This window comes from Nerophis lumbriciformis, linkage group LG01, assembly GCF_033978685.3.
Source record: "Nerophis lumbriciformis linkage group LG01, RoL_Nlum_v2.1, whole genome shotgun sequence".
NCBI lineage: Eukaryota > Metazoa > Chordata > Actinopteri > Syngnathiformes > Syngnathidae > Nerophis > Nerophis lumbriciformis.
This window is the reverse complement of record NC_084548.2, coordinates 52,799,944-52,812,326: the sequence shown is the minus strand read 5'-3', so window position 1 is coordinate 52,812,326 and position 12,383 is coordinate 52,799,944. Positions and strand designations below refer to the sequence as shown.

The window sequence follows — 12,383 nt, the reverse complement described above, 5'->3', positions numbered from 1 at the left end:
CGGAAGTCCAAAAGGAGCAAGGCAGGTTCGGAGGTCTGTGGGCGAGCAAGAGGTCTAGGGCAGGAGCGAGGCGTCAGAGTCCGTGTCCAGGCGAGAGGTCGAGATCCCGGAAGGCAGCAAGAAGACAGGAGGGAAACACAGAGAGTAAGGAAGCACATAGGCGAGGAGAGCTAGAGACGTGTAGGGCTTACTGTATGAGACAAGTAGCTACGTTCTGGCACTGGAACGCAGGATCCGCTGGTTTATGAAGGACGTAGAGCTCTCATCAGCGGCAGGTGTGTAGATTGCTGATTGTGTGCGGCCGCGCCTCAGCAGGAGAGGCGGCAGGGGCGTGAGCCGTAATAGAAACACAATTAATACATATTAGAAGTATGATATTGACTCGTGATTATTCTAAATTAATCCACAGCAACCTTGTGATGAATCTTATTTTGAATAAATGCAATTGCACTATTATAAACATTATCATGTTTTGGAAGAATAGCCTTTTGCCATTTCTTGTGTGACTGTGCAGGGTGCAGGCGACGTGTTCTGGTTGTCCAAGAAAAAGGTTGTCATCATTGTGTGGTAAAGAATTGTGTTTATTTCTGAGGGAGTTCTGAGAAGAGCATCTGCCCCTTTGGACCCACGGGCCTTTGGGTGCCTTGTTTGCCTCAGTGAGTATGAGGTGTTATTGCTGGATGGATGAGTGCTGGCTGGTTAACAAATGTACACATAATATTACATCCACCGTGGGAACTTAACATGCATGGAAATTGTAAGGCAAGTGTTAGCATAATTGCTTACATAACACTTTTATGGCCGGTGCTGTTGCTGTAATGGCTTATGTGCCTGTTTTTTAATTTGCTGAGTGGCCACCACACATTGACGTGTGTCTATTGTACATGAAATAAGAATGTATCAAAGCTGATAAACGAAGAGGAAGCTCCAGAGCTGCGTACTCTAAGCAGCGCCGTTTGTTTGATTTGTTATTTATTGTGACAGGAGGGACTTTCCTTTTCCCCTCAGGCCTTGAAAACATTTTTAATTCAGACCAGACTGTAGAGGCATTCGGCACATCATCAATTCAGCATAATGTTGCTCCTCCAAACTTCATTAGAGAATGTCAACACATTTTTCATCAATATGGTAAACCACTGAGCTTTGTTCCCAGTAGGGAGCGATGTTAAGTGTGCATGAGCCCGATAAACACTACCAGGCCAAAAATCAGTCACCACTTTGATTTAACTAAGCCATGGGTGTCAAACTCTGGCCCGCGGGCCAAATTTGGCCCGCCGTGTAATTTCACTTGGCCCTTGAAGCGATATCAAATTAACAATAGAGCTGGCCCGCCGATTATATACAGCGGCGGTGCCGCGGTAGCACCGCATTCATCGCTAATTCTTATACTTGCCAACCCTCCTGGGAGACTCTCAAATTTCAGTGGCCCTCCCAAAAATCGTCCCGTCCACTTTTCAGCCAGTCCAACGAGTGCTGGCCCTGTCACATAATATGTGCGACTTCTGTATGCACACACAATTGAATGCAACACATACTTGGCCAACAGGGATACAGGTTACACTGACGGTGCCCGTATAAATAACTTTAACACTGTTAGAAATATGCCCCACACTGTGAATCCACACCAAACAAGAATGACAAACACATTTTGGGAGAACATCCGCACAGTAACACAACATAAACACAACAGAACAAATACCCAGAATCCCATGCAGCCCTAACTCTTCCGGGCTGCAATATACACCCCCCCCCCCCCACCAAACCCCACCCCCCTCTGTGCGTCGGTTGAGGGGGGGCGGGGTTGGGGGGCGGGGTTTGGTGGTAGCGGGGGTGTATATTGCATCATTGTAGACAGCAGAAACTAGTGCAGTAAACTTAAGAGGTGGCCATTGAGCAATCATTGATAATAGTTTGGAATGATCAACATTGGAAATCAACATTTGAAAAACAAAATCAACCGGAGCTGAAGCTGAACTTTTCAGTTCTTGCATGTGAAATACTAACTCTTGAAATAACAATCCATGCAATATGGTATCATGCAATATTTTTTATGTAAAATGGTGACTGTTTTTATGACTGCAATATATTATTTTTATTTGTATTGCACTGATGGACGGCACTTACAAAATTAATTTCATTGTTAACCATGATGACACTGACAATAATGGGATTCTATTCTTTTGTATTCTGTTCTAAAATGGTACTCTAGCCTAGCCAATAGCCATATTTTGAGTCAATTTGAATTTGTTATAGGTATTCTTTGGAAATGACACAAGAGAGTGGTATAAGTTCATCAATGAAAAATATTCATGCCATTTTCATTGTGTTTAAAAAACAATGTTTTGCAGCAAAGGTATAGACAAACTACAAAAACACATTACAGAATATCAACAAAGTAAAGTATTCTTCCACATATTTTTACATTTTGTCATGTTTTTTGTGTCATTTCCAGCACATTAAAAATAAATACAAGTTCCATCCATCCATCCATCTTCTTCCGCTTATCCGAGGTCGGGTCGCGGGGGCAGCAGCCTAAGCAGGGAAGCCCAGACTTCCCTCTCCCCAGCCACTTCGTCCAGCTCTTCCTGTGGGACCCCGAGGCGTTCCCAGGCCAGCCGGGAGACATAGTCTTCCCAACGTGTCCTGGGTCTTCCCCGCGGCCTCCTACCGGTCGGACGTGCCCTAAACACCTCCCTAGGGAGGCGTTCGGGTGGCATCCTGACCAGATGCCCGAACCACCTCATCTGGCTCCTCTCGATGTGGAGGAGCAGCGGCTTTACTTTGAGCTCCTCCCGGATGGCAGAGCTTCTCACCCTATCTCTAAGGGAGAGCCCCGCCACCCGGCGGAGGAAACTCATTTCAGCCGCTTGTACCCGTGATCTGGTCCTTTCGGTCATAACCCAAAGCTCATGACGATAGGTGAGGATGGGAACGTAGATCGACCGGTAAATTGAGAGCTTTGCCTTCCGGCTCAGCTCCTTCTTCACCACAACGGATCGATACAGCGTCCGCATTACTGAAGACGCCGCACCGATCCGCCTGTCGATCTCACGATCCACTCTTCCCTCACTCGTGAACAAGACTCCGAGGTACTTGAACTCCTCCACTTGGGGCAAGATCTCCTCCCCAACCCGGAGATGGCACTCCACCCTTTTCCGGGCGAGAACCATGGACTCGGACTTGGAGGTGCTGATTCTCATCCCAGTCGCTTCACACTCGGCTGCGAACCGATCCAGCGAGAGCTGAAGATCCTGGCCAGATGAAGCCATCAGGACCACATCATCTGCAAAAAGCAGAGACCTAATCCTGCAGCCACCAAACCAGATCCCCTCAACGCCTTGACTGCGCCTAGAAATTCTGTCCATAAAAGTTATGAACAATACAAGTTAGCTACTGAATACAAATAAGCTTAACTCGAAATTTGGCAATGGGTCTCCAGTATTTTGGAGCAATGCAAACAGTGGTCTAATGCAGGGGTTTCAACCTTTTTTGAGCCAAGGCAATTTTTTTGCGTTGAAAAAATCCAGAGGCACGCCATCAGCAGAAATCATTAAAAAACAAAACTCGGTTGACAATAAAAAGTTGTTGTCGCAATTTTTGTATATGACTTTAAACCATAACCAAGCATGCATCAATATAGCTCTTGTCTCAAAGTAGGTGTACTGTCACGACCAGTCACATCATGTCGTGACTTATTTTGAGTTGTTTGCTGTTTTCCTGTGTGTAGTGTTTTAGTTATTGTCTTGCGCTCCTATTTTGCTGGCTTTTTTCTCTTTTTTGGGTATTTTCCTGTAGCAGTTTCATGTCTTCCTTTGAGCAATATTTCCCGCATCTACTTTGTTTTCGCAATCAAGAATATTTCAGTTGTTTTTATCCTTCTTTGTGGGGACATTGTTGATTGTCATGTCATGTTCGGATGTACTTTGTGGACGCCGTCTTTGCTCCACAGTAAGTCTTTGCTGTCGTCCAGCATTCTGTTTTTGTTTACTTTGTAGCCAGTTCAGTTTTTGTTTCATTCTGCTTCAATGCCTTTCCTTAGGGGCACTCACCTTTTGTTTATTTTTGGTTTAAGCATTAGATACGACAACAAACCATCATCGTCTCACACAACGTGTTCCTGACATCTGCAAAGCAATTAACTACCGGCTGCCACCTACTGATATGGAAGAGTATTACACGGTTACTCTGCTGAGCTCTAGACAGCACCGACACTCAACAACAACACATCATTTGCAGACTATAATTACTGGTTTGCAAAAAATATTTCTAATCCAAATAGGTGAATTTAGATGATCTCCCATGGCACACCAGACTGTATCTCACGGTGGTTGACAAAGACCGGTCTAATGGATTTACACTATTCCAGAGTGATGGCCATATACTGTAGTATGACCTGATGAAGCTTGCTGGGGGTACTGTTGTGATCTGGACTTGCTCATCGGGCCAGTTGTGGTTTCAGTATGTAATGAGGTCATTTTCCATGATTGCATTTTTTTCTCTCTCTTGATGTCAATACCAGCGCGCGTCCGTCAAATTGTGGAAAAAATTACAAAAATAATTGTTTTGACATTGGATTAATTCATCTTCACAACTTCTGCTGCTATATATGATAAAAAGGAACTATTTCCTCTGCCTTTTATTGGCCAGGCAATTTATTTGACAAAGAAATTTCAGTCATTGACAAACTAACATCAGTCCAAATGCTGTTTTTGGCATTTATCCCCTCATTCATCTGTATTTATACTCCATTTTGTCGTTTACAATAAAAGTACCGGTCCATCATTCTGTTTAGTGTTTTACAGTTCTGCGTCCAGGAGAGGGGGCCGCAGGAAAGGCAAGGAAAAAACTTTGACCTTGCAGCAAGAAATGCAAACATTTAGACTACACTCTGATGTGTTATACTCAAAAAGGAAAGAAGAGTGACGCTCACTCGAGCTGAAAAGATGCTCCCTGGGGTGCAATGCAAAGCCTCAGGATGTACGGGGCGAATTGTATAGCTGCTTAAAAAATGCATTGGGAAAAAAAAAAAACATGCAAGGAGTTTTCACAGGAAGGAATCCTTTGCCTGCAGCTGTCCCAGAAAATGTTTTACTTCAAGTCAGAGACAGAGAGTGTGTTTACAGCCTAATGTTAACACCGATGTGGAAGAATAATTCAACAGGAAAATGAACACTGTGTATGTTGCTTGTGACTGTATGAATGAAACAAAAACACTGGTTAGTTTCAAACCTCATGGTGTCTTTCTGTACATGTCAAATATGTAGACTTGCTATTATATTTGCCATAACAGTAATAAGAATGTCCTTGCACTTTTAGCTGCCAGAGAGTTGTTCTATTAGTCTCGATAATTGATCTCGCTGAGTTTGTACATTCTTAATTAAACCCAGAATCCACACTGATGCTTATTACCTCTATAACAGTGGAATGGCCGCTCCTAAGTCGCCTATATATACTGCTTAAATGGTTGGATAATGTGATTTGTCCTCCATTTGCCTGTCTCTCCCATTGGGGCTTTGGACAGTGATGGGACTGCTTTATTTGTTGGGCCTGATATAGACTGCACGTGCATTGTTCTAGCTTACTAAAAAGTCTGGATATTTCTGACCAGGCCATCCCAACATAGCAGAAAAATTGACATACATTTTATAAAGAGTAGTGAGATTTCAGCACACCCAGCATCAAGACAATTAAAATAGTTTTTTTTGTCGTTTATGTTTATTTCTGTTGGCCCCCGTAGAGGGCAAAGAGAAAAAAAAGTGATGAGAACTGGAAATGTAACATAGGAACATGCTACATCATCTGTCCTGGCGACTGATTATAATATGAGTAATGCAATTAATCAAATGTTAGTTGTTGGTAAAAAAAAAAAAAAAAAAAAAAAAAATAGAAATACATTACCATTCAAATTCTAATGATCCAAAACTGAGAATGTTGAATATAGATTAATTAAACACTAAATACCAAAGAAGCAACCTCGAAGTTCAAGATGCGCTCTGCCCCGATAAACTCTGCCCTAACATTTCACACACACAAACTGGACAATATCACCGCACTGTGTATTGTTACCTTCAATGGAAACATCTAGTTTACACTGTACATGCCCATTTATTAAGTCAATTCTACCTCATAGTCTTGCATTTTAAACCCTTACATTTATGCACTTTTGTCAGGGTTTGCACATGTATTGTTTCTTGTTATATTGTACACATTGGTCCTGATCTACTAGGATACTAAATAACAAGTGCTATATTACCGTATGCAAAAATGTGGGCGTGTTGCGGGTTATCTAATAGGACTGCTCGGGCAATTGATAGATAACAAGTGCAAAATGTGGGGCAGACTGACCGCTCTATTTCAAGAAGGATTTTGTGTGTGCTACCGGCTGTCACCCTGGAGAAACTCGTTGACTGCACATCCATGGCATCATGCTCTGATCTGTGGTGTTTTACCATACCGTGGAACATGCAGCACACCAATACCTTTTCTGGGCTAGTAGAAGCACTCCTGCAGTGCGAGGTACAAAGGAACCGATACATTTTTGGTGTTTTTTGTGTAACTGTCCTAATTTGCACGTACCTTCCAAATGTGCTAAATAGTGACGGTAAAACAGCTAAATGATTATATTTCCTCCTCCCAGTGTTGTTGGCAGTCTGATAATCAGCATATGTTCTGCATGTTAATGAAGAGATTACACCCGCTAAATGTATTGTGCTCGCTATTTTGCTCATTTAAGAGAGGCAATCCTCTGCGCACCTACTTGTAGATCAGCACGGAGACCACCTACTCAGTGGCCTTGTGGTTAGAGTGTCCGCCCTGAGATCGGTAGGTTGTGAGTTCAAACCCCGGCCGAGTCATACCAAAGACTATAAAAAAATGGGACCGATTACCTCCCTGCTTGGCACTCAGCATCAAGGGTTGGAATTGGGGGTTAAATCACCAAAATGATTCCTGGGCGCGGCCACCGCTGCTGCTCACTGCTCCCCTCACCTCCCAGGGGGTGAACAAGGGGATGGGTTAAATGCAGAGGGCAAATTTCACCGCACTTAGTGTGTGTGTGACTATCATTGGTATTTTAACTTTTAACCTTTACTTAACTTTAGCGTGTGTTTTAATACAGGCAAACTTTTAGTAGAGTTGGACCATATTATAACTACACTCTAAGTTCAATATTACACTGCTTTTGGGGTCCATAAAATCCTGATTGTGTTATCCCTGAGAGTGCGTTATATAGAACTTATTTTAATGGTTTTTTTTTTCAAAATATCATAGTTAAGTGATGCTGATTTATGTGGTGAAAACAACAGGGGTTTGCAGACTTACCAAAGTTATAAAGTTTTAAGTTTGTGAGTTGACGGTAAGCTCTGTCTTTAAATTGTTTGAATTCTTCTCTGCCTTGTGCTTCATTCTTGCTTAAGTGTTGGGACGTCCTAAACCTGTCTCGTCTCAGTTGTGCGGATGAATTTTTTTCCGAAAGGAGACATGGGTCAAAATGGTCTGTTTTCTTCTTGATGTGGACCGGCGAAAGAAAAACAGAGCCCAGCAAAGCCGAACACGGTTGGCATCTTGAAAGTGAACAAACATTTGAACGCCACTTCCGGCAAACGGTGAGGGTTGAAGTCGATAACGATGATGTTTGGCGTGACGTGACGTGAATGGCGGATTGTGCTCCCACGTCACAGAATGGGGCGTGCACTATCCACCAGTGGGTCGATACAGTAACGGTATTCGATAATTTGGTGAAAAACAATGGGGTTGACTCTGGCGGAAAAAAGAAAAAGGGGTCCAATTTATATCGGACGGAGTTATATCGAACTTTACCTTTTTATACCGTATGCCTATAAATACGATGCCTTTCTTTAAATAAAAAAAAAAAAACGTTTTCTATATTGTATTATTGTTTTCATCTTCTCTTATAGCCATTGTTATTAGTTTCTGGTACTTTGTTTTATTTCCTGTCAAGCACTTACATTTTTTTTTCTATTTCCTGTTTGCCTTCTTTTTTTTGACTACCTCTCCCTGATTGGTAATCATCAGGACACAGATGTTTCATGTTGTCAATCAGAATGCGTGTTATGCTTTTGTTTAGGTACCAAGCTTACTGATTGAGAAGACAGGGCTGTGTCATTGAGCTTTTCTACCTCCATGTTGCATAGCAATCCGAATCCGAATCCGAATAGTTTTATCGCCATTGTTTGTGAACGGGTTCACATAGTAGGAATTTTTCTTGGTACAATCTTGCAATATAAAACACATATAACACAGAATAGGTAATACAAATGACCTGTAACTGAGCTATCAGATCTTGTTATTGTTCATGTGTCTGATGGCCGAGGGGAAAAACATGTTCAGGTGACGGGAGGTGTGGGTCTGGATGGACCGTAGTCTCCTGCCTGAGGAGGAGAAGGGAGAATAATTTGTGTCCAGGGTGAGAAGAGTCAGCTGTGATCCGACCCACACGCCTCCTGGTCCTGGCGAAGAACAGGTCCTGGAGGAATGGATGGATCCCTATGCTTATTGTGACCGTAAAGCCTTTCTAGTCTTCTTCCTTGTTGCACATTTTGTTACTAATAAATACATTTTCCCTGCCCTTCTGCATCCTGGGGTCACGACCCCCCATGCCGACTGTAACAATTGTAATTGCACCCCAGAGAGAGTCATTTTGATGTTCTGTGTGTCTTGGTTACATGATAAATTGGCAATAAAGACACTTGAATATTAAATGTTATGCTGCCTGCCAGCAGACAAACTATTGACCCAGATTTAAGACAATATTTTCCCTATGACAGAGTTCAACACTGTGTCTTGATATTAATACATGCCAACCAGCAGGTGGCACCAAACAATTTCTCCTTAAGCTAGTCAGAGCTTTTCTAATTGTCACACCAGTGTCCTGCAGTGATGCAGCGATACCGGAGAAAGTGAAGTGAAAGTAACAGAGGGTAATTTTCATAATACTTGAACTTGTTCTTCTCTCGGGGACGGCGTGGCGCGGTTAGGTGAGTGGCCGTGCCAGGACCTAAGGGTTCCTGGTTCAATCCCCACCTTCTACCAACCTCGTCACGTCCGTTGCGTCCTTGAGCAAGACACTTCACCCTTGCTCCTGATGGGTCGTGGTTAGGACCTTGCATGGCAGCTAATGCCATCACCGTGTGAATGTGTGTGTGAATGTGTGTGTGTCAAGTCAAAGTACAGAGCAGCACAAATACCACTGATTTGTAGAGCACACTTCAGGCCTGAAGGGGCAACAGTGAGAGCTGAGGGCTGAACATCTCCACCCGCTACCAACAGATTGGTTTGCTTGAATTCACCTGTTCACCCGCTCAGAGCACATGCTCAAAAATGTTTGAGCTTCAGTCAGTCACCCCTTTGACATGCTGCTAAGAGGAAGGAAGACAGCTACTGTTTGTAAATAATAGTGATAAATGGGTTATACTTGTATAGCGCTTTTCTACCTTCAAGGTACTCAAAGCGCTTTGATACTATTTCCACATTCACCCATTCACACACACATTCACACACTGATGGCGGCAGCTGCCATGCAAGGCGCTAACCAGCACCCATCAGGAGCAAGGGTGAAGTGTCTTGCCCAAGGACACAACGGATAGGATGGTAGAAGGTGGGGATACTCAGAAGACGCAACTGGTGAGGAAACCAAGGGAGAGGAGATAATTGCACTGGGGAGAATGTTTAAAGAAGATAATTTCACTGATGTTTACAAAATTGTTTAAGTTGACTGAAAGTAAATTTAAAAAGTTATCAGTGATGTTTAAGTGTATTCTTATAATTAGGATGGATTGTTTAAATTTAATTTCATTCATATTGTTGGAAATGTTTAAATTTATTCTTTAACCTAGGCCAGGGGTCGGCAACCCAAAATGTTGAAAGAGCCATATTGGACCAAAAATACAAAAACACATCTGTCTGGAGCCGCAAAAAACTAAAAGCCATATTACATACAGATAGTGTGTCATGAGATATACATTGAATTAAGATGACTTAAAGGAAACTAAATGAGCTCAAATATACCTACAAATGAGGCATAATGATGCAATATGTACATATAGCTAGCCTAAATAGCATGTTAGCATCGATTAGCTTGCAGTCATGCAGTGACCAAATATACCTGATTAGCACTCCACACAAGTCAATAACATCAACAAAACTCACCTTTGTGGATTCATGCACAACGTTAAAAGCTTGGAGGACAAAATGAGACAGAAAAAGATGTGGCATAAAACATGTCCTAGAAAGTCAGAGAAGGTTATACATGTAAACAAACTACAGTGAGTTCAAGGACCGCCAAAATTAGTAGGACAAAACGGCGCTCGCCAAATACTCGAATCAGTGAAGCATGTTTAATATAAACAGTGTGCTTTATAACAATTAGGGAGGTTTGTGTCATGATCGTCCTCCTACAGAAACCATATTAAAACAAAAAATATATATTTTTCCCCTCATCTTTTTCCATTTTTCATACATTTTTGAAAAAGCTCCAGAGAGCCACTAGGGCGGCGCTAAAGAGCCGCATAGAGCCGTGGGTTGCCGACCCCTGACCTAGGCCCTATCAGTGGAAATTAATTTGGTTGGATTGATTTAAAGGAAAGCAAAGCATGTATTATGATGTATGTTTATGAAACACTAATGTGTTTTTTTTTTCTGTTTGGTTAAGGTTATCAACCTATTCAGCTATTCAACTATTCTGCTATTCAACTATTCTACTACTCTACTATTCGACTATTCATTCTGTTCATCCATTCATCTACACCAATAACCCACTTTATTTTACTGCTTCAAATCAAACATCAATAAATCACAAGGAAAAAGGATTGAGTTGTCCATTTGAGTCCTTCCTGAGTCCAACTGGCCCTTTCAAGTTTGGGCACGGCTGTGAAAAAACCTGGAGAACTTGACAGTGTGTGAATGGGTGAATGTGGAAATAGTGTCAAAGCGCTTTGAGTACCTTGAAGGTAGAAAAGCACTATACAAGTATAACCCATTTATGCTTGTAAGGTATGACAGTAAGGAAAAACAGTTGGTCGGCAAAGCAAATGTTGCAGTTGCGTTGGTTGTATTTGATTGACGGCTGAACATGCAGAAGGGTGGGCATGCATGGGGGGGGAGTAAGTGAAACCCACTCACAATCCCATGACCACATCCAGAGCACGAAACTATGCATCTGAAGGAGGGGAGCGAGAAGGAGAGGGGGAGGAGACACCGGAGAACGGACTGAGGGACACACACCATGGGAATCATTGGGGCATGTTGAAAGAAAGCTGAGAGGAGGAGGAGGAGGAAGCTGGACAGAAAGTGTATTGACACTTGTCAGGGAGTTTAGAGACAAGCATCCCAACACCTCAAAGACCAGGAGACACTGTTTGATGGCAATGCATCACTAGCAACAAGTCTTATTTTTAGGGCTTTTCTATCCATCTTTGACAAGTGGTTTGGAGGAAAGTGCATCACGCACTCTGTCTCACCCAGGCTGAGACCCAAACACTCAACTTTTATAATAACATACGCACAGGAGGAACGATGCAGCTCCAAGCTTCCACAGACCCTGAGGAGATGAAGGTGAGTACACACCTCCTGGGGAATGATTGGAGGTTTTTTTTGTTTTTTTGTTGCCATGCTGTGTCTTAATCTGGCCTCAAGTCAAGCACGACTCGTGCTTCAAAGTCTCTTCTATATCCACTTCAGTGTGAGTGCCAGAGCGGTGCCACTGGGAGCGTTCCTCGTTGCCCAAGTTCAACACGATCAGAACAATCTGCTGTCTAGAAGTGATCAAACACTGCAGGGGAGTCTGCTGCAAAGAACTGCTTGATAAAGAGACAAGAAAGGAAACCAGAAATGACACAAACTCTGTTTTGGAGAATGAAAAAGGCTTTTGTTGTGCTGTTTCAAATCTTTGGGGGCACAATGTAGTGTGGTAACGATACCAATATTTTGGTACCGGTACTAAAATTATTTCGGTACTTTAATTTGGTGCCACTTTTCGGTACTTTTCTAAATAAAGGGGACCACAACAAAATTGCATTATTGGCTTTATTTTAATAAAAAATCTTAGGGTACATTAAACATATGTTTCTTATTGCAGCTCAGTCCTTAAATAAAATAGTGAACATATTAGACAACTTGTCTTTTAGTTCTAAGTAAATAAACAAAGGCTCCTAATTAGTCTGCTGACATATGCAGTAACATATTGTGTCATTTATCATTCTATTATTTTGTCAAAATTATTAAGGACAAGTGGTAGAAAATTAATTATTAATATACTTGTTCATTTACTGTTAATATCTGCTTACTTTCTCTTTTAACATGTTCTATCTACACTTCTGTTAAAATGTAATAATCGCTTATTCTTCTGTTGTTTGATACTTTACATT

The 12,383-nt window shown here is 42.2% G+C and overlaps 1 protein-coding gene across 8 annotated transcripts in view; it reads left to right on the top strand.

Moving 5' to 3' along the window:
• The window catches only part of znf385a (zinc finger protein 385A), a 176,963-nt gene that overhangs the window by 87,119 nt on the left and 77,461 nt on the right, over nt 1-12,383 (top strand). The window contains exon 1 of one of the 8 annotated variants that reach the window (XM_061986469.2): nt 11,250-11,571. The exons of the other annotated variants lie outside the window; for them this stretch is intronic. Coding sequence (XP_061842453.1) covers nt 11,533-11,571 — 39 coding nt within the window. The 5' untranslated portion in view covers nt 11,250-11,532. Of the gene's footprint in view, nt 1-11,249; nt 11,572-12,383 lie in introns of those variants that run through there. 8 annotated transcript variants of the gene reach the window in all.